We start from the raw sequence: 27779 nt of genomic DNA, 5'->3' as shown, positions 1-27779 counted from the left end.
CACGACGACCTTCATATTTGGAAAAGTTAAAACCAGAATTGACTCAATTTGTTACAATTCTCCGGCCGTTATACGGGGCACAGGGGGCGCATCGCTCCACGGCCGCCGCTTCATTCCTCCGGCTATTATGGTGGATTTACTTGCTGCCGGACTGGGACGTTTCTCGCTCACCCTCCTGCTCGGTCGCCTTCTGCTCTCTGCTCCGACAGTCGCTGGTTAACCCCTGGACGGCCGCCTGGAGCTCCAGCTGCTGCCTCTGGGCGTCCTGTAACTCTCGCTGCAGCTCCTCTGCCTCTGACCGCGCCGTGTGGAGGGAGATTTCCAACTCATCGATCTGCGAAACGACACGAGGCGGCGTGAAGAGCCAGGAAGCAACGGTGTCGCCACCAGCCAATTCTGCAACACTTTATCATGCATGCAGCAAAATAAGGGTTAAGTCCCTCAGCCAATCAGAAGTAAGGGCTGCGTAGAAATAGAGACGCAAATATTTTAGCCATAATAAGCAGCAGCGTGAGCGGAGCAACAATCATAGGAGCTGCACTCATAGGAAGAGGCTCCAGCAAGCAGCCCAGACTGAAGAACATCACGAGTGGACGGTCAGTACCGGGGGCTGCGGAGCGTGAACCCCCCACTCACATCACAACCAAGCTCAGATACCATTAAAAATGGCGACATCCGTAAAGCTGGCGATATTGCAACGGTTATAGTCATTTTTCTCCGGGATTTGGTTGACACCAGAGACTGCAGCACGAACAAACTTCATAACAATTCTACCGGAAGAGCAGCGGATTGAGAAACGACAACTTCCCCAAAACCCCCTCCAACTGGCCAAAGACGTGTAACCACAGAGGACGTTGAGCGTTAATCTCACCGACACTGCGCAGGGCAGCGCCACCGGCACCGGGGCGAGAGCGTTACCTGCTGGGTCAAGTCCTCTTGTTTTGAGGCAGAGTCCCGGAGCTGAGTGCGGACGGCGGCCTCCGTCACCTCGGCTTCCTCCTGTTGATGCCTGGCGGCCTCCAGATCGTGAAGTCTGTTCAATGAGTGGACACCACAAGTCAATGACATTTTGTTGAAAAAAAAAAAAAGGGAGGCGGAGGAGGGGAGCGTGCACCTGTCTGGAGGGTTCTTTGTTCCTCAAACCACTAAATGACGTCACATGCAAAAACCGGATAAAACAAACAGGTCCTCACAATGACTGCAGAGCATTGCACCGAGCACCAGTCCAGCGAGAGAAATCTACACCCACAGGGGAGGGAATCAGAGGACAGATCCACGACTGACATCAGGACCCGGGCAGCAATCCAGAGCCACCAGTTTCATCAAGGCCCTTAATTATAATTCTGAGAATCCCTCATATCAGACTTTCTTCATCCGAATATACGGTTTCTCCAAAACCTCAAAGCAGCCCCTGCAGAGTCATACATCATACAAGACTATAACTACTATAATACTGCTCCTATATATAAGAATATAACTACTATAATACTGCCCATATATACAAGAATATAACTATTATAATACTGCCCCTATATACAAGAATATAACTACTATAATACTGCCCCTATATACAAGAATATAACTACTATAATAGTGCTCCTATATACAAGAATATAACTACTATAATACTGCTCCTATATACAAGAATATAACTACTATAATACTGCTCCCTATATACAAGAATATAACTACTATAATACTGCCCCCTATATACAAGAATATAACTACTATAATACTGCCCCTATATACAAGAATATAACTACTATAATACTGCCCCCTATATACAAGAATATAACTACTATAATACTGCCCCCTATATACAAGAATATAACTACTATAATACTGCTCCTATATATAAGAATATAACTACTATAATACTGCTCCTATATACAAGAATATAACTACTATAATACTGCCCCTATATACAAGAATATAACTACTATAATACTGCCCCCTATATACAAGAATATAACTACTATAATACTGCCCCTATATACAAGAATATAACTACTATAATACTGCCCCCTATATACAAGAATATAACTACTATAATACTGCCCCCTATATACAAGAATATAACTACTATAATACTGCTCCTATATATAAGAATATAACTACTATAATACTGCTCCTATATACAAGAATATAACTACTATAATACTGCCCCTATATACAAGAATATAACTACTATAATACTGCCCCTATATACAAGAATATAACTACTATAATACTGCTCCTATATACAAGAATATAACTACTATAATACTGCCCCTATATACAAGAATATAACTACTATAATACTGCCCCCTATATACAAGAATATAACTACTATAATACTGCCCCTATATACAAGAATATAACTACTATAATACTGCTCCTACATACAAGAATATAACTACTATAATACTGCCCCTATATACAAGAATATAACTACTATAATACTGCTCCTATATACAAGAATATAACTACTATAATACTGCTCCCTATATACAAGAATATAACTACTATAATACTGCCCCATATATAAGAATATAACTACTATAATACTGCTCCTATATACAAGAATATAACTACTATAATACTGTCCCTATATACAAGAATATAACTATTATAATACTGCTCCTATATACAAGAATATAACTACTATAATACTGCCCCTATATACAAGAATATAACTACTATAATACTACTCCTATATACAAGACTATAACTACTATAATACTGCCCCTATATACAAGAATATAACTGCTATAATACTGCCCCTATATACAAGAATATAACTACTATAATACTGCCCCCTATATACAAGAATATAACTACTATAACACTGCTCCTATATACTACTATAATACTGCCCCCTATATACAAGAATATAACTACTATAATACTGCTCCTATATACAAGAATATAACCACTATAATACTGCTCCCTATATACAAGAATATAATTACTATAATACTGCTCCTGTGTACAAGAATATAACTACTATAATACTGCCCCCTATATACACGAATATAACTACTATAATACTGGTCCTATATACAAGAATATAACTACCATAATACTGCCCCCTATATACAAGAATATAACCACTATAATACTGCCCCCTATATACAAGAATATAACTACTATAATACTGCCCCTATATACAAGACTATAACTACTATAATACTGCTCCTATATATAAGAATATAACTACTATAATACTGCTCCTATATACAAGAATATAACCACTATAATACTGCTCCCTATATACAAGAATATAACTACTATAATACTGCTCCTATATATAAGAATATAACTACTATAATACTGCTCCTATATACAAGAATATAACCACTATAATACTGCTCCCTATATACAAGAATATAACTACTATAATACTGCCCCTATATACAAGAATATAACTACTATAATACTGCTCCTATATACAAGAATATAACTACTATAATACTGCTCCTATATACAAGAATATAACTACTATAATACTGCTCCCTATATACAAGAATATAACTACTATAATACTGCTCCCTATATACAAGAATATAACTACTATAATACTGCCCTCTATATACAAGAATATAACTACTATAATACTGCCCCTATATACAAGAATATAACTACTATAATACTGCTCCTATATACAAGAATATAACTACTATAATACTGCCCCTATATACAAGAATATAAATACTATAATACTGCCCCTATATACAAGAATATAACTACTATAATACTGCCCCTATATACAAGAATATAAATACTATAATACTGCCCCTATATACAAGAATATAACTACTATAATACTGCTCCTATATACAAGAATATAACTACTATAATACTGCTCCTATATACAAGAATATAACTACTATAATACTGCTCCTATATACAAGAATATAACTACTATAATACTGCTCCTATATACAAGAATATAACTACTATAATACTGCTCCCTATATACAAGAATATAACTACTATAATACTGCCCCTATATACAAGAATATAACTACTATAATACTGTCCCCTATATACAAGAATATAACTACTATAATACTGCCCCTATATACAAGAATATAACTACTATAATACTGCCCCTATATACAAGAATATAACTACTATAATACTGCTCCTATATACAAGAATATAACTACTATAATACTGCTTCTATATACAAGAATATAACTACTATAATACTGCCCCTATATACAAGAATATAACTACTATAATACTGCCTCCTATATACAAGAATATAACTACTATAATACTGCTCCTATATACAAGAATATAACTACTATAATACTGCTCCTATATACAAGAATATAACTACTATAATACTGCTCCCTATATACAAGAATATAACTACTATAATACTGCTACCTATATACAAGAATATAACTACTATAATACTGCCTCCTATATACAAGAATATAACTACTATAATACTGCTCCTATATACAAGAATATATCTACTATAATACTGCCCCCTATATACAAGAATATAACTACTATAATACTGCCCCCAATATACAAGAATATAACTACTATAATACTGCCTCTTATATACAAGAATATAACTACAATAATACTGCTCCTATATACAAGAATATAACTACTATAATACTGCCCCCTATATACAAGAATATAACTACTATAATACTGCTCCTATATACAAGAATATAACTACTATAATACTGCTACCTATATACAAGAATATAACTACTATAATACTGCCTCCTATATACAAGAATATAACTACTATAATACTGCTCCTATATACAAGAATATATCTACTATAATACTGCCCCCTATATACAAGAATATAACTACTATAATACTGCCCCCTATATACAAGAATATAACTACTATAATACTGCTCCTATATACAAGAATATATCTACTATAATACTGCTCCTATATACAAGAATATAACTACTATAATACTGCCCCCTATATACAAGAATATAACTACTATAATACTGCTCCCTATATACAAGAATATAACTTCTATAATACTGCTCCTATATACAAGAATATAACTACTATAATACTGCCCCCTATATACAAGAATATAACTACTATAATACTGCTCCTATATACAAGAATATAACTACTATAATACTGCTCCTATATACAAGAATATAACTACTATAATACTGCCCCCTATATACAAGAATATAACTACTATAATACTGCCCCCTATATACAAGAATATAACTACTATAATACTGCCCCCTATATACAAGAATATAACTACTATAATACTGCCCCCTATATACAAGAATATAACTATAATACTGCCCCCTATATACAAGAATATAACTATAATACTGCCCCCTATATACAAGAATATAACTACTATAATACTGCTCCTATATACAAGAATATAACTACTATAATACTGCCCCTATATACAAGAATATAAAAAAAAAAAAAAAAAGGGAGGAAAAAAAGGAAAAAGGAGAAAACGGAAAGGCAAAACGAAGAGGGAAAAATACAATAGAGGAAACGAAATTTACAAGAGAATGAAAGGAAGAAGTTGAAAACCACAAAGTAATAGGAAATCTATTATGGACGGGAAGACTCTGGGGTAAGTTGGGGGCATTTGCTGCGAGTCCCCTCAGTCCCTCTTCGTCTGGTATTAAGTGTAGAGCAGAACACGATTTTATCATCCTAACAATTTAAGTAAGGATTAATTTCCTGACAGAATCTGGAGAGCGAGCGGTAAACTAAATGAAAGGCCAGGGGCGGCGCTGGAGAAGAAGCGCCAGTGTCACACGAGTCTAGTGCCGCGCCGAGAGATGGATCGGTCTCTCCGTATGAAGCTGCGCCGAGCGATTAAATGATGTTTACAGACACATCATGAATACAGAACACAGACACCGTCAAGGACAAATCTCCTGCTCCACCTGCCAAATCTCCAGAACCCCAAACGTCAAGTGCAGCTCATTAACCCCTGAGTGTTGGCCAAGGATTTACAGGAAAATAACTGGTGTAGTCCGGCTTCTTATCAGCCATTTCAGGTCAAGCCGAGACTCCCATCCCCAATATACTGGAGATCAGGAGGGTCTGCTCACCCCAACCGGCAGCTTCACTAGTAGTCATATCATTGGCAGCCTACGGTATTGCTGTCCTCCAGAATGACAAGCACTGCATATAGTGAGCGGGGTGGAAAATAATCCGCTCAACTAGGGGCTTCAATTTGCAGACCATTTTTGAGCCCAGTCATCGACATGGAGTATAAAAGGAATGTAAGCCGACCTCTCAGATAGTAGATCCTTCAGAGCCGTCCAATAACCTATCCACACAACCCAACAGTATGTACGGGGAAAGACAAGAATATAACTACTATAAAACGGCCCCCTATATACAGGAATATAACTACTATAATACTGCCCCCTATATACAAGAATATAACTACTATAATACTGCCCCCTATATACAAGAATATAACTACTATAATACTGCTCCATATATACAAGAATATAACTACTATAATACTGCCCCCTATATACAAGAATATAACTACTATAATACTGCCCCCTATATACAAGAATAGAACTACTATAATACTGCCCCTATATACAAGAATATAACTACTATAAAACGGCCCCCTATATACAGGAATATAACTACTATAATACTGCTCTATATACAAGAATATAACTACTATAATACTGCCCCCTATATACAAGAATATAACTAGTATAATACTACCCCTATATACAGGAATATAACTACTATAATACTGCCTCCTATATACAAGAATATAACTACTATAATGCTGCACCTATATACAAGAATATAACTACTATAATACTGCTCCTATATACAAGAATATAACTACTATAATACTGCCCCTATATACAAGAATATAACTACTATAATACTGCTCCTATATACAGGAATATAACTACTATAATACTGCTACTATATACAAGAATATAACTACTATAATACTGCCCCTATATACAAGAATATAACTACTATAATACTGCCCCCTATATACAAGAATATAACTACTATAATACTGCCTCCAATATACAAGAATATAACTACTATAATACTGCTCCTATATACAAGAAGATAACTACTATAATACTGCCCCTATATACAAGAATATAATTACTATAATACTGCCCCCTATGTACAAGAATATAACTACTATAATACTGCTCCTATATACAAGAATATAACTACTATAATACTGCTCCTATATACAAGAATATAACTACTATAATACTGCTCCTATATACAAGATTATAACTACTATAATACTGTCCCTATATACAAGAATATAACTACTATAATACTGCCCCCTATATACAAGAATATAACTACTATAATACTGCCCCCTATATACAAGAATATAACTACTATAATACTGCCCCTATATACAAGAATATAACTACTATAATACTGCCCCCTATATACAAGAATATAACTACTATAATACTGCCTCTATATACAAGAATATAACTACTATAATACTGCCCCTATATACAAGAATATAATTACTATAATACTGCCCCCTATGTACAAGAATATAACTACTATAATACTGCCCCCTATATACAAGAATATAACTACTATAATACTGTCCTATATACAAGAATATAACTACTATAATACTGCCCCTATATACAAGAATATAACTACTATAATACTGCCCCCTATATACAAGAATATAACTACTATAATACTGTCCTATATACAAGAATATAACTACTATAATACTGCTCCTATATACAAGAATATAACTACTATAATACTGCTCCTATATACAAGATTATAACTACTATAATACTGTCCCTATATACAAGAATATAACTACTATAATACTGCCCCCTATATACAAGAATATAACTACTATAATACTGCCCCCTATATACAAGAATATAACTACTATAATACTGCCCCTATATACAAGAATATAACTACTATAATACTGCCCCCTATATACAAGAATATAACTACTATAATACTGCCTCCTATATACAAGAATATAACTACTATAATACTGCCTCCTATATACAAGAATATAACTACTATAATACTGCTCCTATATACAGGAATATAACTACTATAATACTGCTACTATATACAAGAATATAACTACTATAATACTGCCCCTATATACAAGAATATAACTACTATAATACTGCCCCCTATATACAAGAATATAACTACTATAATACTGCCTCCAATATACAAGAATATAACTACTATAATACTGCCTCCTATATACAAGAATATAACTACTATAATACTGCCTCCTATATACAAGAATATAACTACTATAATACTGCTCCTATATACAAGAATATAACTACTATAATACTGTCCCCTATATACAAGAATATAACTACTATAATACTGCCCCTATATACAAGAATATATCTACTATAATACTGCCCCCTATATACAAGAATATAACTACTATAATACTGCCCCTATATACAAGAATATAACTACTATAATACTGTCTCCTATATACAAGAATATAACTACTATAATACTGCTCCTATATACAAGAATATAACTACTATAATACTGCCCCCTGTATACAAGAATATAACTACTATAATACTGCTCCTATATACAAGAATATAACTACTATACTACTGGTCCTATATACAAGAATATAACTACTATAATACTGCCTCCTATATACAAGAATATAACTACTATAATACTGCCCCCTATATACAAGAATATTACTATAATACTGCCTCCTATATATACAAGAATATAACTACTATAATACTGCCCCTATATACAAGAATATAACTACTATAATACTGCCCCCTATATACAAGAATATAACTACTATAATACTGCTCCTATATACAAGAATATAACTACTATAATACTGCCCCCTATATACAAGAATATAACTACTATAATACTGCCCCTATATACAAGAATATAACTACTATAATACTGCTCCTATATACAAGAATATAACTACAATAATACTGCCCCTATATACAAGAATATAACTACTATAATGCTGCTTCCTATATACAAGAATATAACTACTATAATACTGCCCCCTATATACAAGAATATAACTACTATAATACTGCCCCCTATATACAAGAATATAACTACTATAACACTGCTCCCTATATACAAGAATATAACTACTATAATACTGCTCCCTATATACAAGAATATAACTACTATAATACTGCCCCCTATATACAAGAATATAACTACTATAATACTGCTCCTATATACAAGAATATAACTACTATAATACTGCCCCTATATACAAGAATATAACTACTATAATACTGCTCCCTATATACAAGAATATAACTACTATATTACTGCTCCTATATACAAGAATATAACTATTATAATACTGCCCCTATATACAAGAATATAACTACTATAATACTGCCCCCTATATACAAGAATATAACTACTATAATACTGCCCCTATATACAAGAATATAACTACTATAACACTGCTCCCTATATACAAGAATATAACTACTATAATACTGCTCCTATATACAAGAATATAACTACTATACTACTGCCCCTATATACAAGAATATAACTACTATAATACTGCCCCCTATATACAAGAATATAACTACTATAATACTGCTCCTATATACAAGAATATAACTATTATAATACTGCCCCTATATACAAGAATATAACTACTATAATACTGCCCCCTATATACAAGAATATAACTACTATAACACTGCTCCCTATATACAAGAATATAACTACTATAATACTGCTCCTATATACAAGAATATAACTACTATACTACTGCCCCTATATACAAGAATATAACTACTATAATACTGCCCCCTATATACAAGAATATAACTACTATAATACTGCTCCTATATACAAGAATATAACTATTATAATACTGCCCCTATATACAAGAATATAACTACTATAATACTGCCCCCTATATACAAGAATATAACTACTATAATACTGCTCCTATATACAAGAATATAACTACTATAATACTGCTCCTATACACAAGAATATAACTACTATAATACTGCTCCTATATACAAGAATATAACTACTATAATACTGCCCCCTATGCTGTGTATAGATGTGACTGGATTTGTTCGATGATTATAGGCGTTGGTCTCTGTTCACACGGTTTGGCTCGTGTCTATATAGTTGCAGCATTTTCTAGGACTCCCCCCTACTCTACCTTGTACTGACCGGACATTTGCCAGGTTTGCCTCGTCATACATTCGGGTAATTACGCTTTTGTACAGGTTGCGGTAGATTTACACTGGGTTGGGGGCTCGGAGAAGATGACCACTCCCCTCCTCCACACACCTGGCGCTCAGCTCCTTTTTCAGGTGAAGTTGCTCCGTCCTCATCCTCCGCAGATTTCCTGACAACTTGGCAAACTCCTTGTCCAGAGAATCCTTGTGTTTCTCCAGAAGATTCAGTTTTTGCTCCCAGTTTTTCCTTTTATCCCTCAAGTCTTTTTGTATTATCTGAGAAGAAGCGGAAAATGACAGAATAATCCCCAGAATATAATCCCCCGTGAAGTCCTGGGGTCCGGAGTAAAGTATTATTTCCGGTGCCGATCCCCGCACAGATCCCACCACGAGACCGTTACCTCCAGCATCTTCCCGGAGAGATCCGTCACATCAATATCCGACTCAATCAGGTGTCGCAGGGGGAGCAGCACTTGGTCGGCCATTGTACTGGTGTCTTCTTGCTGGTGGGGAAAAAAACGTAACCCTACTGAACGGCGTGAATTTACTGCAAATCCAAGAAGATGAAAGAAGGACGAGCGTTCCTGCAGTCCAAAAAAAATAAAAAAAGGCCGGTGCCAAATTTCTCTACTAGGTTTCAGCTATAGGTGAGATCATCATCTATAATCAGATTAAAGGGGGACTCCACCCTACTCGTCTGTGGGGTCAGTGGCCTCCGGTATAAGCGGCGCACAGGGAATAGTTGTAACCACGGCCCGAGGTTCCCTCTGCCCCACAAGATAGGAAGCTGCTCAGTAGAATTTCATTTTTAGGGGTCCATTGACAACACAGAGACCCCAGAGATTGTAACTCCCCATCTACAAGGAACGCGAACATCCCCCGTCCTCACCAGCGACTGCAGAATAGTTTTGAACTCCGCGGCGATTTGCTCGTGGCCGGGTCCTTGGAGCAAAGACAAAACCTCTCGGTCCAAAGTGGCGTCAAGAGAAGACGTCCGTCCAGCGGAGAACAACCAGTCAGCGGTGGACACCTGTGCACGAGAGAGGAGGCTCAGTGGGCAAAGACGCCGTGATGGAGATCCTGGAAATCCCTGAACGTCCAGCCGGGTTTTTTTTTTATATTGAAGAAGTAAAAATGTCTGCATTGATTAATCACAATAGATTTTCATATAGTTCTGAGCTTAGGTTTCTAACACAGAGATACAAATCCCCGACTTCCCTTCACACAGAACTATATGTTAGAAGTTTCCTGCCTGCAGACACCACTAGGGGGAGCTCACTGAAGACAGTTATTGAGTTCAATGGGAGCTGTATATATCTGTATGTAGTGATCTCCCCCTAGTGGTGGCTGCAGGCAGCAGAATATGATCATGTAATTCTATGGGAGCTGTATATATCTGTGTGTAGTGAGCTCCCCCTAGTGGTGGCTGCAGGCAGCAGAATATGATCATGTAATTCTATGGGAGCTGTATATATCGGTGTGTAGTGAGCTCCCCCTAGTGGTGGCTGCAGGAAGTAGAATATTATGCAACTACGGGAGCTGTATAGATCTGTATGTAGTGAGCACCCCCTAGGGGTGGCTGCAGGCAGTAGAATGTTATCATGTAACTCTATGGGAGCTGTATATATCTGTATGTAGTGATCTCCCCCTAGTGGTGGCTGCAGGCAGCAGAATGTTATCATGTAACTCTATGGGAGCTGTATATATCTGTATGTAGTGAGGTCCCCCTAGTGGTGACTGCATGCAGCAGAATGTGATCATGTAACTTTATAGGAGCTGTATATATCTGAATGCAGTGAGCTCCCCCTAGTGGTGGCTGCAGGCAGCAGAATCTCAGGTTACTAGGTCTCTACAGGTGACTTGTAACTTTAAGCCTCGCCCTCATAAATAAATTTCCCTAATTGATGTGGTATATAACGGACATTCACTTCATTGCTCATGGCGGTCACCTCTAGGGAATGCTGCGCGTATTCCAGCTCCGTGTGCAGGGAGTTCAGACCTTTATTGATGATGCGGCTCAGCTTGTAGGTGATCGGAGAGTCGATCCCGTTCCTGGAATAGGCACAGAGTTACTACGATGAGAAGACGTCACAGATCTGGTCCATCAGCCGGTGCTACTTACGAGAGAAGCTCCTGCTCCATTTGCTGCAGGTTACTCTCGAGTTTGCTCTTCTCGATTCTCAAGTTCTGGGAAGAAAATGATGAGAACGGTTAATTTAAAGGGGAAGTCCCACCACAGAGTCCATGTGGGAGCGATCTTAGGCTTCCATAACGCCACCAAAACGGAATAGTTTATTCTGGTCGTTGATATGGAGTCCCATAAGCCCGGACGACATGTGAGATTCTGACATGACTGGTCGGCGCCAACATTTTTTAGTGGGAATTCCCCTTTAATTTATTAAAAAAGTGAAGTTAAAGAGAAGGAGCGGAGGCCCCATCATGACAGGCCATATTACAGATGTTCTAATGGTGAAATAGTCCGTGCATTTCTACATAATCCTCCCAAAGTGCCCCGCAGGGGCTGGGAAATAGCTGGTCACATAGGCCCCTCCCCTCTGAGCTACGAGCCAATCAGAAGAGTGGCTTGGAACACGCCCCTGCAGCCCTGACTTCTAATAGGGAGGAAGGGTCTAATATCTAAGGCATTGGGGGTGGGATCACTTTTCTGGTGATGGGGCCCTCGTAGTCGTCTTGGATAGAGGGTCACACAGGGTAAGTCGGGGTACCGGTCCACAGAATAGACGAGTTACCTCGATGACGGAGCTATACTCCATCAGGGTGGACTTCATCTCTTCAACATAAAGATCTTTCTGGAATAGAGAGGAGATGGGTCACAGAGGATTGTCTAGACTGCTGCATTGTAACAAACCCTCAGCTGTGAGTAGTATTAGGTCAGGACAGGTTTTTTTTTTTTTTCAGATCTTTGGATATAAACAATAAATGTTTCCAGCAAACAGAGATTTTGAAAATGCTGAGAAAATGTAAAAGTCTGTTAGAAAGTGGAAAAACTTCTACAAGGAATAATCTTCATATACAGAAAATATAAAGACCCCCCCGGCCCCCCGGCAGAACTGACCACCAGCAGCCCGGCGTCCTTCCTCTGCAGCGCGCTCTCAAAATCCGTCAACTGTAACTGAAGGGAAGAGATCAAGAAATTAGAAAAGATCAATAAAATACTACAACTCCCCCCATTGTATAAGGCGGAGAATGAGACTCCCAGTGGACGCGGCTACCTGGAGCTCAGCAGCTTTATCAGTGACTTGAGACAAAGTCCTCGTCATTTCTTCAGCTTCCAGGGCGTTGCGCAAATTCTGTAAACGAGGAAAAAAAAACCCATCAAGACTGGGGAGACTTCTTAAAGGGGAAAGAACAATCACCGAGGGGGGGGGGGGACGACTAACTATTACTTAACGGACTGGTTTCCATTCTCTATGTGTAGACTTTATGTAGTCCAAGATGGAGCTTACCAAGGTCACCAGCAGGTGGCGCTGTTCTGTCAGCTCTCCGTGTAGATGTGTAGTCAGTGACTGGTAGCCCCCCCCGCCCCCCCATGTCAGGGTCCCCCCCCCCAAAAAAAACAAGTCCTGATCAGTAACCGAGCGCCTCCCCGCGCTGCGCCCACCTCTTCCTGCAGGGAACTGATCTTGTGAATTAGCGACAGATTCTCCTTTTCCTAAAAAAAAAAAATTAAAAATAAAAACATAAGCAAAAAAAATCCAAAATCACTGACGACATTTCACCGAAAAATAAGTTTAAATCCACAATTACCATCTGCTTGTTCTGGGCGACCAACTGGGACTTGGACTCCTCCAGCGCCGCCACGTTCAGCTTTAACTCCTCGATGTCGCCTTTCAGGGTCCGCACTCTGGTCATGGACTGCTGAGCGCTGCAAGACGGGAGAGGACGGGAAATTTACTGAGGAGCAACAGAGGAGCAACATCAAGCTCCAGGGCCCCGTGCGGAACTCGGAACTGCACCCCCTATGGGCCATTTACAATACTGCTGTCTTTTTATAAGCAACTCTCTGCCCCTCCAGGTGTGACCGCCACCTCTGCCCCCCCCTCATACACCTCTGCCCCCCCCATACACCTCTGAACCCCCCCCTCATACACCTCTGAGTGAGGAGAATCACAAACTTGACGCATTGAATTCTATATTATTGCACCCCCGGCTCCCGGATGAGTGTGGGGGGGGGGGGAGAACACTGTACAGCGACCACAACGTCCTGCGACCCCTTCTGTGTGGGCAGCTAAAGGTGCTGAAAGGTGGTCACCCAGAAAGGAAGGAAAGTGGTTGCTAAGCAACTTGGACAAACAAAGCAAAAAACATTAAGGGGGGGGGGGGGTTATACAGACTCTATGAAGGCCGGTGATAGAGACGATACATCAGGGGGGGGGGGGGGGAGGGGGGTGCGCGTGTTCCTCACATTGGGCACATTTACAGTCACTCCGCACACATTATTTCCATATGTAAATATTTGAGGTCGTTAGAACCTCGTCCATCATCATCGTTGTCCGCGGAGTCGCTCATTATCCGCCGCTCGTTTGAATAAAAGATGGGAGAATAAAAAATAAATAAAAATAAAAACAGGTCGCACATTGTGGACTGAACGCGGCCGCGACCCCGGGATACAGCAAAACTGCGGGACATTACAATTCTGTATTGACTAACGAGCCGCTCCCCAATATCTCCACATGGAGGCGCCGCAGGTGCTCAAGTTGCGCTATTCACGTCAGTTTGGGGGGGTAAAGCCGCATCACACGATCCAGGGAACGAGTCCCGGGGCGATAACTTTACTGCGGTCCTTATTCTGAGGGGACTTTAGTGCAGCGATGAGGGCAAGAACAGCGGCCGGGACGTCACCTCTTCCATTGGTTGCGCAGCTCCTCATTCTCCTCCAGCAGTCGTTGGTTGGACTCTTCTTGTGCATCGACAGCCGCCTTAAGTTTGCGGTGCTGCTCCTGAAGCTTCTGGTTGTTGTACTGGAGATCAGCGACGCAAGTGATGAGGTCCGAGGTGTCGCTGCAGGGAAAGACGGGGGTCACAAAACGTAACGTATTATCCCCCAACAGTCCATACAGCTCAGTATTCCCAGGACTAGTCACGAAAAGGTCTCCAACCCCCCATTATAGATGGACACCTTCGCACAAACAGAATGTAATTATACTCCAGAGCTGCACTCACTATTCTGCTGGTGGAGTCACTGTGTACATACATTACATATCCTGTACTGATCCTGAGTTACATCCTGTATTATACTCCAGAGCTGCACTCACTATTCTGCTGGTGGAGTCACTGTGTACATACATTACTTATCCTGTACTGATCCTGAGTTACATCCTGTATTATACTCCAGAGCTGCACTCACTATTCTGCTGGTGGAGTCACTGTGTACAGACATTACATTACTTATCCTGTACTGATCCTGAGTTATATCCTGTATTATACTCCAGAGCTGCACTCACTATTCTGCTGGTGGAGTCACTGTGTACATACATTACTTATCCTGTGCTGATCCTGAGTTACATCCTGTATTATACTCCAGAGCTGCACTCACTATTCTGCTGGTGGAGTCACTGTGTACATACATTACATTACTTATCCTGTACTGATCCTGAGTTACATCCTGTATTATACTCCAGAGCTGCACTCACTATTCTGCTGGTGGAGTCACTGTGTACATACATTACTTATCCTGTGCTGATCCTGAGTTACATCCTGTATTATACTCCAGAGCTGCACTCACTATTCTGCTGGTGGAGTCACTGTGTACATACATTACATTACTTATCCTGTACTGATCCTGAGTTACATCCTGTATTATACTCCGGAGCTGCACTCACTATTCTGCTGGTGGAGTCACTGTGTACATACATTACATTACTTACCCTGTACTGATCCTGAGTTACATCCTGTATTATACTCCAGAGCTGCACTCACTATTCTGCTGGTGGAGTCACTGTGTACATACATTACATTACTTATCCTGTACTGATCCTGAGTTACATCCTGTATTATACTCCGGAGCTGCACTCACTATTCTGCTGGTGGAGTCACTGTGTACATACATTACATTACTTATCCTGCACTGATCCTGAGTTACATCCTGTATTATACTTCAGAGCTGTACTCACTATTCTGCTGGTGGAGTCACTGTGTACATACATTACATTACTTATTCTGTACTGTAGAGGGAAGCCCTGATGTCACGGTCCATAAACAGACAAGGTCTTCTCCTTGGGCGGAATTGTTGGACTCTGGCTGGGGATTCCGCTCCAGGAGGAGCCCCTGACGTTAATGTCGACATACGGACAGTGACGTCAAGGGCTTCCCCGAGCACAGCACTTTAAGTAGCCCTGTTCCCAGGGAGTCCCCTCTGCTCTGTACTAATTCTGAAGCAGGGAGCTGATGGTTCCCTGCTTCAGCATTGGTTTCAACTGTATCTGCGTCTCGAGGACGCAGATACAGTGCGACATACCCCCGGCTGCCCGGGACAACGCCTGAAATCCAGGACAGTCCCGCTGAATCCGGGACGGTTGGGAGGTGTGTTTAACTGCCATTCACTACTATGGGAGTTATGGAGACAGCGCAGCTCATAGGGTTATGTCGTTCTAGAGATAGGTGCCGGTCCTGGAGGTGGGGCCCGCATATGACATTTCCTGTGGATGTTTCCTGACTCCCTGCTGCATCGGAGGACCGCACAACGTCGCGTGTAAAGACGACATTTACCAGAACGCAAATCACCAGAGAAATCTCTGTGCAGACACTGAGCAAGCAGGGAATGCTGGGAGATTGCGGATATTTCCAGATCCCGTTTTAATTTCAGGGCAAACGATCTACGTTGTGTTTGTACCCGCTGCTCTGGTCAGATAACATTCACGGACATGGACATTGGCGCGGCCGCTGCGCAGGAGTCGTCGTCAGTTACCAGAGAATTTTACAGAATTCTGCTGAAAACCTCAAATAGGGAAGTAAGAGAATGTATAAAATCAATGAGAAAGATGGAGATCTGCGATATATCTGCGCTGTATACCATGGTGAAGTGAGGAGGAAGTATATACACCCCAATATTCCTGCAGCCAGGGCCATACACTGTATTACATTCTGAAGGGCGCTGAGGCCTCCTGCTGGACACACTGAGAACTGCAGCCTCATGATGAATTCTACAAACACTGAGGCCACCTGCTGGACAGACAGTAGAATTCATCATAAGGCTGCAGCTCTCAAACACTGAGGCCACCTGCTGGACAGACTGAGAACTGCCACCTCATGATGAATTCTACAAACACTGAGGCCACCTGCTGGACAGACTGAGAACTGCAGCCTCATGATGAATTCTACAAACACTGAGGCCTCTCACCGGATTATAATTCAGATTTATAGAATGGTGTATGAAAATTTTTTTTAAGCCAGATCCACGGAAGAAGCAATGAGACTAAACCCAAAGAAATGAGTGTGAAAAGGCAGAAGAAACAAGAGATTATGGAGAGGATGAAAGGCTGCGCTGGCCTAATACTTCTCACATCTGAGGGTTTGTTACAATTATATCCAGTTTGGACCACTCTCTGTGGGCTGAACATAAGAGCAGAACAAATCTCTCCAGAATATTGGATTGACAGGTGTCCTCTACACATACATTGCAACAAATCCTCAGCTCTGTGAGCAGGACAAGGTCAACATAAAAGTAGTGTTCATTTGGTAAAAGGAGCCAGACCCCCCCGCATAATAGTCCACAGTTGGGGATCTGCTTTAAGAGCGGGGGTCCTCAGGGTGAGAACACACGCAACGTGTCTGTTTTGTTCCGTGTTGTCTCAGAAAATCGCGGCAAAGTCATGATAAAGCCGCAACAAAACCGCTACACGTGGTCTGATGTAGTCGGTTCCCTTAGCGTACTGTATTACGTGATACGATATTATAGAATACATCCAGCACTGATATAATAAACACTTATTACTGCCACTCACAGATCTCCTCTAGAGATATCACCGCCAAAAGCCTCCAAACTGCCGCAAGTTACATTCATGGTGGTGCCGGAAATCCTGCGCACTAAACACAAGGAAATCACATTGATAAAACATCTACATAATGTGGAAACACAGTGCAGTACCATGTACGACCAGGAGTGGTGCTGGAGGGCAGTGCAGTACAAGGTAAGAGCTGGAGTGGTGCTGGAGAGCAGTGCAGAACCAGGTATGACCAGGAGTGGTGCTGGAGAGCAGTGCATTACAAGGTAAGAGCTGGAGTGGTGCTGGAGAGCAGTGCAGTACCAGGTATGACCAGGAGTGGTGCTGGAGAGCAGTGCAGTACAAGGTAAGAGCTGGAGTGGTGATGGAGGGCAGTGCAGTACCAGGTATGACCAGGAGTGACGCTGTAGAGCAGTGCAGTACCAGGTATGACCAGGAGTGACGCTGTAGAGCAGTGCAGTACCAGGTATGACCAGGAGTGACGCTGTAGAGCAGTGCAGTACCAGGTATGACCAGGAGAGGTGCTGGAGAGCAGTGCAGTACCAGGTATGACCAGGAGTGGGGCTGGAGAGCAGTGTATATTCTACTGGGGCAGGATGAGAGAGGACAACAGGGGTGAAGGGGCAATTGCCCTGTGGCCTCCTCCATTGAAGGTCCTGAACCACATGATATAATGTTGGACTCGACAAGTTATTAACATTTAACGTGAGCGGGTTCATCCGGTTCCTGTTCGGGTCTGTTCACACACTAGACTAAAAACGTCTGAAAATACGGAGCTTCAAGGGAAAACACCTCCTGATTTTCAGACGTTTTTTAAGCCACTCGCGATTTTCGCTGTGTTTTTTACGGCCGATTTTTGGAGCAGTTTTCAATAGTCTATAAAAAACAGCTCCAAAAACGGCTCAAGAAGTGACCTGCACTTAGTCGCGGCCGTTTTTTTTTTTAACGTAGCCATTTTTCAAAACGGCCAGGTAAAAAAAAAGGCCCTTTGGAACAGAACGCCGTTTTTCCCATTGCAATCAATGAGCAGATGTTTGTAAACGTTCGGTTTCCGATTTTTCGGCGTTTACGGCCGTGTGAACATTCCCGTCCTCAACAGCGATAAAGTCACCGGGAAGATGTGAACTCACCTGCAAAAATATTCTCCCGCAGCTTAATCATGGAGTCTTCTGCCGCCAGGAGAGATTCTTTGGTTTTGTTCTCTGTCCTATAAAAAAAAACCAAAAAAAAACACCTTTTACCCAAAGTAAAACTTCTTAATTTTTCAAACCCTTCAATAAAATCGAAAGAAATGACTATAAATAAGACGCTGCCCCCTGCTGGCCACACCCTGTAATCATTTATGACCACTTATCCAACATAAAATCGAGGCGCTGTAGAGCTCCCCATTATGTGCACCGGGGCCCCTGTAAAGCTGTAGAGCTCCCCATTATGTGCACCTGGGGCCCTGTAAAGCTGTAGAGCTCCCCATTATGTGCACCTGGGGCCCCTGTAAAGCTGTAGAGCTCCCCATTATGTGCACCTGGGCCCCTGTAAAGCTGTAGAGCTTCCCATTATGTGCACCTGGGGCCCCTGTAAAGCTGTAGAGCTCCCCATTATGTGCACCTGGGGCCCTGTAAAGCTGTAGAGCTCCCCATTATGTGCACCTGGGGCCCCTGTAAAGCTGTAGAGCTCCCCATTATGTGCACCTGGGCCCCTGTAAAGCTGTAGAGCTTCCCATTATGTGCACCTGGGGCCCCTGTAAAGCTGTAGAGCTCCCCATTATGTGCACCTGGGGCCCTGTAAAGCTGTAGAGCTCCCCATTATGTGCACCTGGGGCCCCTGTAAAGCTGTAGAGCTCCCCATTATGTGCACCTGGGCCCCTGTAAAGCTGTAGAGCTTCCCATTATGTGCACCTGGGGCCCCTGTAAAGCTGTAGAGCTCCCCATTATGTGCACCTGGGGCCCTGTAAAGCTGTAGAGCTCCCCATTATGTGCACCTGGGGCCCTGTAAAGCTGTAGAGCTCCCCATTATGTGCACCTGGGGCCCCTGTAAAGCTGTAGAGCTCCCCATTATGTGCACCTGGGGCCCTGTAAAGCTGTAGAGCTCCCCATTATGTGCACCTGGGGCCCCTGTAAAGCTGTAGAGCTCCCCATTATGTGCACCTGGGCCCCTGTAAAGCTGTAGAGCTTCCCATTATGTGCACCTGGGGCCCCTGTAAAGCTGTAGAGCTCCCCATTATGTGCACCTGGGGCCCCTGTAAAGCTGTAGAGCTCCCCATTATGTGCACCTCGGCCCCTGTAAAGCTGTAGAGCTCCCCATTATGTGCACCTGGGGCCCCTGTAAAGCTGAGTGACCCCCCCCAGCAGGATAGAAAGTGAATAATGGAAACCCCCTTTAAGACCCTCACCCATTGTTCCTGCAGTCGTCCACCCACTCCCTCATGATGGCGTGATAGGTGTCCAGGTCCATCGATATGTCCCTCTGCTCCGGGTCCAGCATATTACACAGCTCGCTGAGGCCGCTGTCCTCAGAGCCGCGACTCGTCGTGTAACGCAGATAATCCACAATCTTGGACACGGCCACTTTACCTAATACCAAGAACGGTCAAAACTGGCGAATCAGACTCACGACAGGACGCTACAACCGCCCATAATCTCAATACCCCCATAACAATACCCATCATGTGACCAGTCACCCCCCCCCCCTCACCTCTGTGCTCCGTGTCACACGCATGGAAGATGCTGTCCAACAAGTCCTCCTCACAGATCAGACTGATGTCACACGGCTCCGGCTTGTTCTCTATCACACGCCTGAGACCTACAAGAGGACGACAGGGATTATATGCTACATCAATCACAGAGGTGGTCAGAGCCCCGCCCTCTTACTGAGAGGTTGTCACAGCCCCGCCCCCTGTTACTGACATCACTGATATATAATATAATTACACTGTGATCAGACATGAGATCCACACATCTTATATACAGTAACAGCTATTCATCTATTACTACTGACAACCAGCCTGTATATCATGTGTGAGAGGTTGTCACAGCCCCGCCCCCTGTTACTGACATCACTGATATATTATATAACGTCATTGTGATCAGACATGAGATCCACACATCTTATATACAGTGACAGCTATTCATCTATTACCACTGACAACCAGCCTGTATATCATGTGTGAGAGGTTGTCACAGCCCCGCCCCCTGTTACTGACATCACTGATATATAATATAATTACATTGTGATCAGACATGAGATCCACACATCTTATATACAGTCACAGCTATTCATCTATTACTACTGACAACCAGCCTGTATATCATGTGTGAGAGGTTGTCACAGCTCCGCCCCCTGTTACTGACATCACTGATATATAATATAATTGCATGTGATCAGACATGAGATCCACACATCTTATATACAGTAACAGCTATTCATCTATTACTACTGACAACCAGCCTGTATATCATGTGTGAGAGGTTGTCACAGCCCCGCCCCCTGTTACTGACATCACTGATATATAATATAATTACATTGTGATCAGACATGAGATCCACACATCTTATATACAGTCACAGCTATTCATCTATTACTACTGACAACCAGCCTGTATATCATGTGTGAGAGGTTGTCACAGCCCCGCCCCCTGTTACTGACATCACTGATATAATATAATTACATGTGATCAGACATGAGATCCACACATCTTATATACAGTAACAGCTATTCATCTATTACTACTGACAACCAGCCTGTATATCATGTGTGAGAGGTTGTCACAGCCCCGCCCCCTGTTACTGACATCACTGATATATAATATAATTACACTGTGATCAGACATGAGATCCACACATCTTATATACAGTAACAGCTATTCATCTATTACTACTGACAACCAGCCTGTATATCATGTGTGAGAGGTTGTCACAGCCCCGCCCCCTGTTACTGACATCACTGATATATAATATAATTACATTGTGATCAGACATGAGATCCACACATCTTATATACAGTAACAGCTATTCATCTATTACTACTGACAACCAGCCTGTATATCATGTGTGAGAGGTTGTCACAGCTCCGCCCCCTGTTACTGACATCACTGATATAGAATATAATTACACTGTGGTCAGACATGAGATCCACACATCTTATATACAGTCACAGCTATTCATCTATTACTACTGACAACCAGCCTGTATATCATGTGTGAGAGGTTGTCACAGCCCCGCCCCCTGTTACTGACATCACTGATATATAATATAATTACACTGTGATCAGACATGAGATCCACACATCTTATATACAGTAACAGCTATTCATCTATTACTACTGACAACCAGCCTGTATATCATGTGTGAGAGGTTGTCACAGCCCCGCCCCCTGTTACTGACATCACTGATATATAATATAATTACATTGTGATCAGACATGAGATCCACACATCTTATATACAGTAACAGCTATTCATCTATTACTACTGACAACCTGCCTGTATACCATGTGTGAGAGGTTGTCACAGCCCCGCCCCCTGTTACTGACATCACTGATATATAATATAATTACATTGTGATCAGACATGAGATCCACACATCTTATATACAGCAACAGCTATTCATCTATTACTACTGACAACCAGCCTGTATATCATGTGTGAGAGGTTGTCACAGCTCCGCCCCCTGTTACTGACATCACTGATATATAATATAATTACACTGTGATCAGACATGAGATCCACACATCTTATATACAGTAACAGCTATTCATCTATTACTACTGACAACCAGCCTGTATATCATGTGTGAGAGGTTGTCACAGCCCCGCCCCCTGTTAGTGACATCACTGATATATAATATAATTACATTGTGATCAGACATGAGATCCACACATCTTATATACAGTGACAGCTATTCATCTATTACTACTGACAACCAGCCTGTATATCGTGTGAGAGGTTGTCACAGCCCCGCCCCCTGTTACTGACATCACTGATATATAATATAATTACATGTGATCAGACATGAGATCCACACATCTTATATACAGTAACAGCTATTCATCTATTACCACTGACAACCAGCCTGTATATCATGTGTGAGAGGTTGTCACAGCCCCGCCCCCTGTTACTGACATCACTGATATATAATATAATTACATGTGATCAGACATGATTCACACATCTTATATACAGTAACAGCTATTCATCTATTACTACTGACAACCAGCCTGTATATCATGTGTGAGAGGTTGTCACAGCCCCGCCCCCTGTTACTGAGAGGTTGTCACAGCCCCGCGCGTGCAAAAGGTTTGTGTGCCATCAGCATATGGTGTGCGGCTGGTTTTAGATTTACAAACAGAAAAGCAGGAGGTGCTTTTCGGTTTTTCATTTATTTATTTTACTGCTGTTGCGTGAATCACGGGCAAATGTCGCACATGTCGTCAGTTTTACGCTGCGTGAAAGTCACGGACAGTCTGAACGGCCACATTCACTAACATAGGTCCGTGCGACGTTCGTGTGAAGGCCTTAGTGACATTGTTTCCTGTGTTATTAGTAAGTGTATGTTGGGAATTTAGTATTGCAGACCTACAGGAGGCCACATCAGCACCGCTCTCCTCTCTGGACATGTATTGTTATTTATTTTAGAACTCTGCATTGTGCCGTTCCTCTGTTATTCCTCTTGGAAACGTATTAATAAATTGACAACTGGGTGTTACCATTTTCCTTGTCAATGGGGTGTGTCCCTACATAGTCGGAGATTGTGATTGGGCAGGGTCATCCTTCGTAGGGACACACCCCTAACTGGTAACACCCAGTCGTCATATACATTTCTAGGAGGAATAATAGAGGAACGGCAGTGCAGAGTTCTTAGAAAACCGGTTATCTTGTTATTTCATGGTGAATACGATCACGTCAGGATCGGGGACATGTCGCCTTGAATAACCTCCCGCTCCCCTCACACGGACGCCCCGTTACCTGCGCTCTCACTCATCGACAGTCTCTTCACGACAGGAGATTTCAGTGTAAAATGGTCGGATTTGCGGTCATAGTAAAAGCCGGGGACGGAGGGGAGGATTCGGTCTTCCAGGATGACGCTTTTATACTCGGCGCCGGGGAGGACGGGCTGAAACTTGAAGTGGGCATCGCGCGGTCCGATGACGGGGGTGGAGCAGCTGTGGGACCCGCAGGCCGACCACAGCTTCTTGTTCTGCTCTTTGGACGCTAAACTGGTGGAGTAGAGCGCGGTGCTGAGCGGAGAGTCACTGTCCGCCACGCGCTGCTGACCCGGAGACGGCACCGCGGGTGAGAAGACGGGGCCGGTCCCGGGACTGGAGAAGATGACCAGGTCCTTGCTGGTGTTCTTCATGGACCGGTTCTTCAGAACCTCCTCCAGGTTTTTCTTGGTGCTGGACTGGGGACTGTCGAAATTTCGGGACTGAAACTTTGGGATCTGTAAGTGCGGGTTGGATTCCTGATCTCGCATTTTGATGGTTTTGATTTTGCGCCGGATGCTGTCCACCGGGTTGTGGCGCTTGGTGGCGGAGCCGGATTCAGACATCTCCACTCGTGATTCCCTAGAGGAAGAAGAAGAAGAAGTTACAGTGAAGGAAAAGACGGACAGACCCTCAAAGTGCTGAACTCGGGAGCCCGACTCAACGTGTCCCATAAGCCCCTCCCCAGAGCCCTCTCAGCCAATCAGAGTGAACAACCAAGACGCACAGTGTGAACCCAACCGTAGTCACCGCGGCGCAGGACGCTCCGTAATCAGACGGCGACGACTCGCTCAGTCACGGGTATTAGACGCTCTGCACAAAGGACGGAAACGCTGCAGGACTTCAGTGCGACAATCCCGCAACGTACGACAGTAAAGCGGACGAGATATGAAGGAAAAAAAACGCAGAAAACACGTGCGAGAACGGACCCGCGGTGCGGACGCTCAATCTACAGGTCAATTTCTCTCACGGAAACGCTGCGCAATTTCACAGCATTTCTGTCCCGTGTGCAGGGACCTAACGAGGGATCGGTGCAACGTGACAATTATACAATGATAAGACACGAGGTCATTATAAGGCGGAACGAGGTGCGGATTTTGCTGCGTTTTTCTCAATGTTGGGGGGGGGGGGGGGGGGTGACGTCTCCTGAGAAACGAAACAACTCAGTCACTTTCCACAGCAGGAATTCACATATACAAAGTGACGCAGCGCGGGGGAATCTCTGCTCGCAATATTCACGCAGCGCGGATACGGTTTGTTCAGTGTCGCCCGGTTTGCTGCTACGGTTTTCTGCTGCGGATTTTCCATCCACAATTCTGTTACCGGTGGACGAACCCCAGGAGTTTACACAGATAGAATGGGACACGAGCGCATCGCAGCCGTCATATACACCGTTAGGGGGACACTGTGTATAATATATGGTTATAATGCACTAGTTAGGGGGACACTGTGTATAATATATGGTTATAATGCACTAGTTAGGGGGACACTGTGTATAATATATGGTTATAATGCACTAGTTAGGGGGACACTGTGTATAATATATGGTTATAATGCACTAGTTAGGGGGACACTAGTGCATTATAACCACATATTATACACCAGTAACAGAGCACCGAGCCATTATAATGATATTATACACCAGTAACAGAGCACTGAGCTATTATAATGATATTATACACCAGTAACAGAGCACCGAGCCATTATAATGATATTATACACCAGTAACAGAGCACTGAGCTATTATAATGATATTATACACCAGTAACAGAGCACTGAGCCATTATAATGATATTATACACCAGTAACAGAGCACTGAGCCATTATAATGATATTATACACCAGTAACAGAGCACCGAGCCATTATAATGATATTATACACCAGTAACAGAGCACTGAGCCATTATAATGATATTATACACCAGTAACAGAGCACTGAGCCATTATAATGATATTATACACCAGTAACAGAGCACTGAGCCATTATAATGATATTATACACCAGTAACAGAGCACCGAGCCATTATAATGATATTATACACCAGTAACAGAGCACTGAGCCATTATAATGATATTATACACCAGTAACAGAGCACTGAGCCATTATAATGATATTATACACCAGTAACAGAGCACCGAGCCATTATAATGATATTATACACCAGTAACAGAGCACCGAGCTATTATAATGATATTATACACCAGTAACAGAGCACCGAGCTATTATAATGATATTATACACCAGTAACAGAGCACTGAGCCATTATAATGATATTATACACCAGTAACAGAGCACTGAGCTATTATAATGATATTATACACCAGTAACAGAGCACCGAGCCATTATAATGATATTATACACCAGTAACAGAGCACTGAGCCATTATAATGATATTATACACCAGTAACAGAGCACTGAGCCATTATAATGATATTATACACCAGTAACAGAGCACCGAGCCATTATAATGATATTATACACCAGTAACAGAGCACTAAGCCATTATAATGATATTATACACCAGTAACAGAGCACTGAGCTATTATAATGATATTATACACCAGTAACAGAGCACCGAGCCATTATAATGATATTATACACCAGTAACAGAGCACCGAGCTATTATAATGATATTATACACCAGTAACAGAGCACTGAGCCATTATAATGATATTATACACCAGTAACAGAGCACCGAGCCATTATAATGATATTATACACCAGTAACAGAGCACTGAGCCATTATAATGATATTATACACCAGTAACAGAGCACTAAGCCATTATAATGATATTATACACCAGTAACAGAGCACTGAGCCATTATAATGATATTATACACCAGTAACAGAGCACTGAGCCATTATAATGATATTTTACACCAGTAACAGAGCACCGAGCCATTATAATGATATTTTACACCAGTAACAGAGCACCGAGCCATTATAATGATATTATACACCAGTAACAGAGCACTGAGCCATTATAATGATATTATACACCAGTAACAGAGCACCGAGCCATTATAATGATATTATACACCAGTAACAGAGCACTGAGCCATTATAATGATATTATACACCAGTAACAGAGCACCGAGTCATTATAATGATATTATACACCAGTAACAGAGCACTAAGCCATTATAATGATATTATACACATATAACGCTCCAGACAAGGACTGACCTGTAATCTCTGATGTCTTTTGCTGGAAGTTTTACAGATTGGAGGTTCAGTATCTTCCCCTCTGCAGGGATTCAGACTCTCATCATCTAAACAGCAGGTGTTTGCTGCACTCAGCCACATATGTGCCCCTGATGCCCCCTCCCCCTGGAGAACTGCTCAGATGCTGCCCCCATGTGGACACAACCCAGTACTGCAGCATCACATGACCTCACCCGTTCATTTTTCTTCTCATTTTTATTTAAATTTTAATTACTTATTTGCTTTAAAAATGAAAGTGAAATTGTTGGGAATTTATTTCCTGTTTTTTTTCAGGTTCCGGCTTTTGCGATCCAATCGACCTCTGAGAAAAGACCGGTGGAATCTGATTGGCTGCCGTCAATAACTCCTCCTATTTTTCCTTGCACTAATGTTTATAAATCTTCATTCTCTTT

The 27779-nt window shown here is 41.8% G+C and overlaps 1 protein-coding gene across 1 annotated transcript in view; it reads right to left on the bottom strand.

Moving 5' to 3' along the window:
* The window catches only part of IRAG2 (inositol 1,4,5-triphosphate receptor associated 2), a 51540-nt gene extending 24090 nt beyond the window's left edge, over positions 1-27450 (bottom strand). The window contains exons 1-19 of the mRNA XM_075855652.1: positions 27349-27450; positions 24144-24742; positions 20876-20983; positions 20574-20754; positions 19315-19391; positions 18185-18266; positions 15084-15242; positions 13989-14106; positions 13843-13893; positions 13454-13531; positions 13297-13353; positions 12971-13030; positions 12343-12407; positions 12170-12272; positions 11110-11250; positions 10622-10723; positions 10333-10496; positions 919-1033; positions 172-334 (exon numbers count right to left, since the gene is read on the bottom strand). Coding sequence (XP_075711767.1) covers positions 172-334; positions 919-1033; positions 10333-10496; positions 10622-10723; positions 11110-11250; positions 12170-12272; positions 12343-12407; positions 12971-13030; positions 13297-13353; positions 13454-13531; positions 13843-13893; positions 13989-14106; positions 15084-15242; positions 18185-18266; positions 19315-19391; positions 20574-20754; positions 20876-20983; positions 24144-24726 — 2407 coding nt within the window. The 5' untranslated portion in view covers positions 24727-24742; positions 27349-27450. The remainder of the gene's footprint in view (positions 1-171; positions 335-918; positions 1034-10332; positions 10497-10621; positions 10724-11109; positions 11251-12169; positions 12273-12342; positions 12408-12970; positions 13031-13296; positions 13354-13453; positions 13532-13842; positions 13894-13988; positions 14107-15083; positions 15243-18184; positions 18267-19314; positions 19392-20573; positions 20755-20875; positions 20984-24143; positions 24743-27348) is intronic.
* Between the last annotated feature and the right edge of the window lie 329 nt (positions 27451-27779).

This window comes from Rhinoderma darwinii, chromosome 3 (assembly GCF_050947455.1).
Source record: "Rhinoderma darwinii isolate aRhiDar2 chromosome 3, aRhiDar2.hap1, whole genome shotgun sequence".
In the NCBI taxonomy this organism is placed as follows: Eukaryota; Metazoa; Chordata; class Amphibia; order Anura; family Rhinodermatidae; genus Rhinoderma; species Rhinoderma darwinii.
This window is presented reverse-complemented; position numbering and strand designations above follow the sequence as displayed.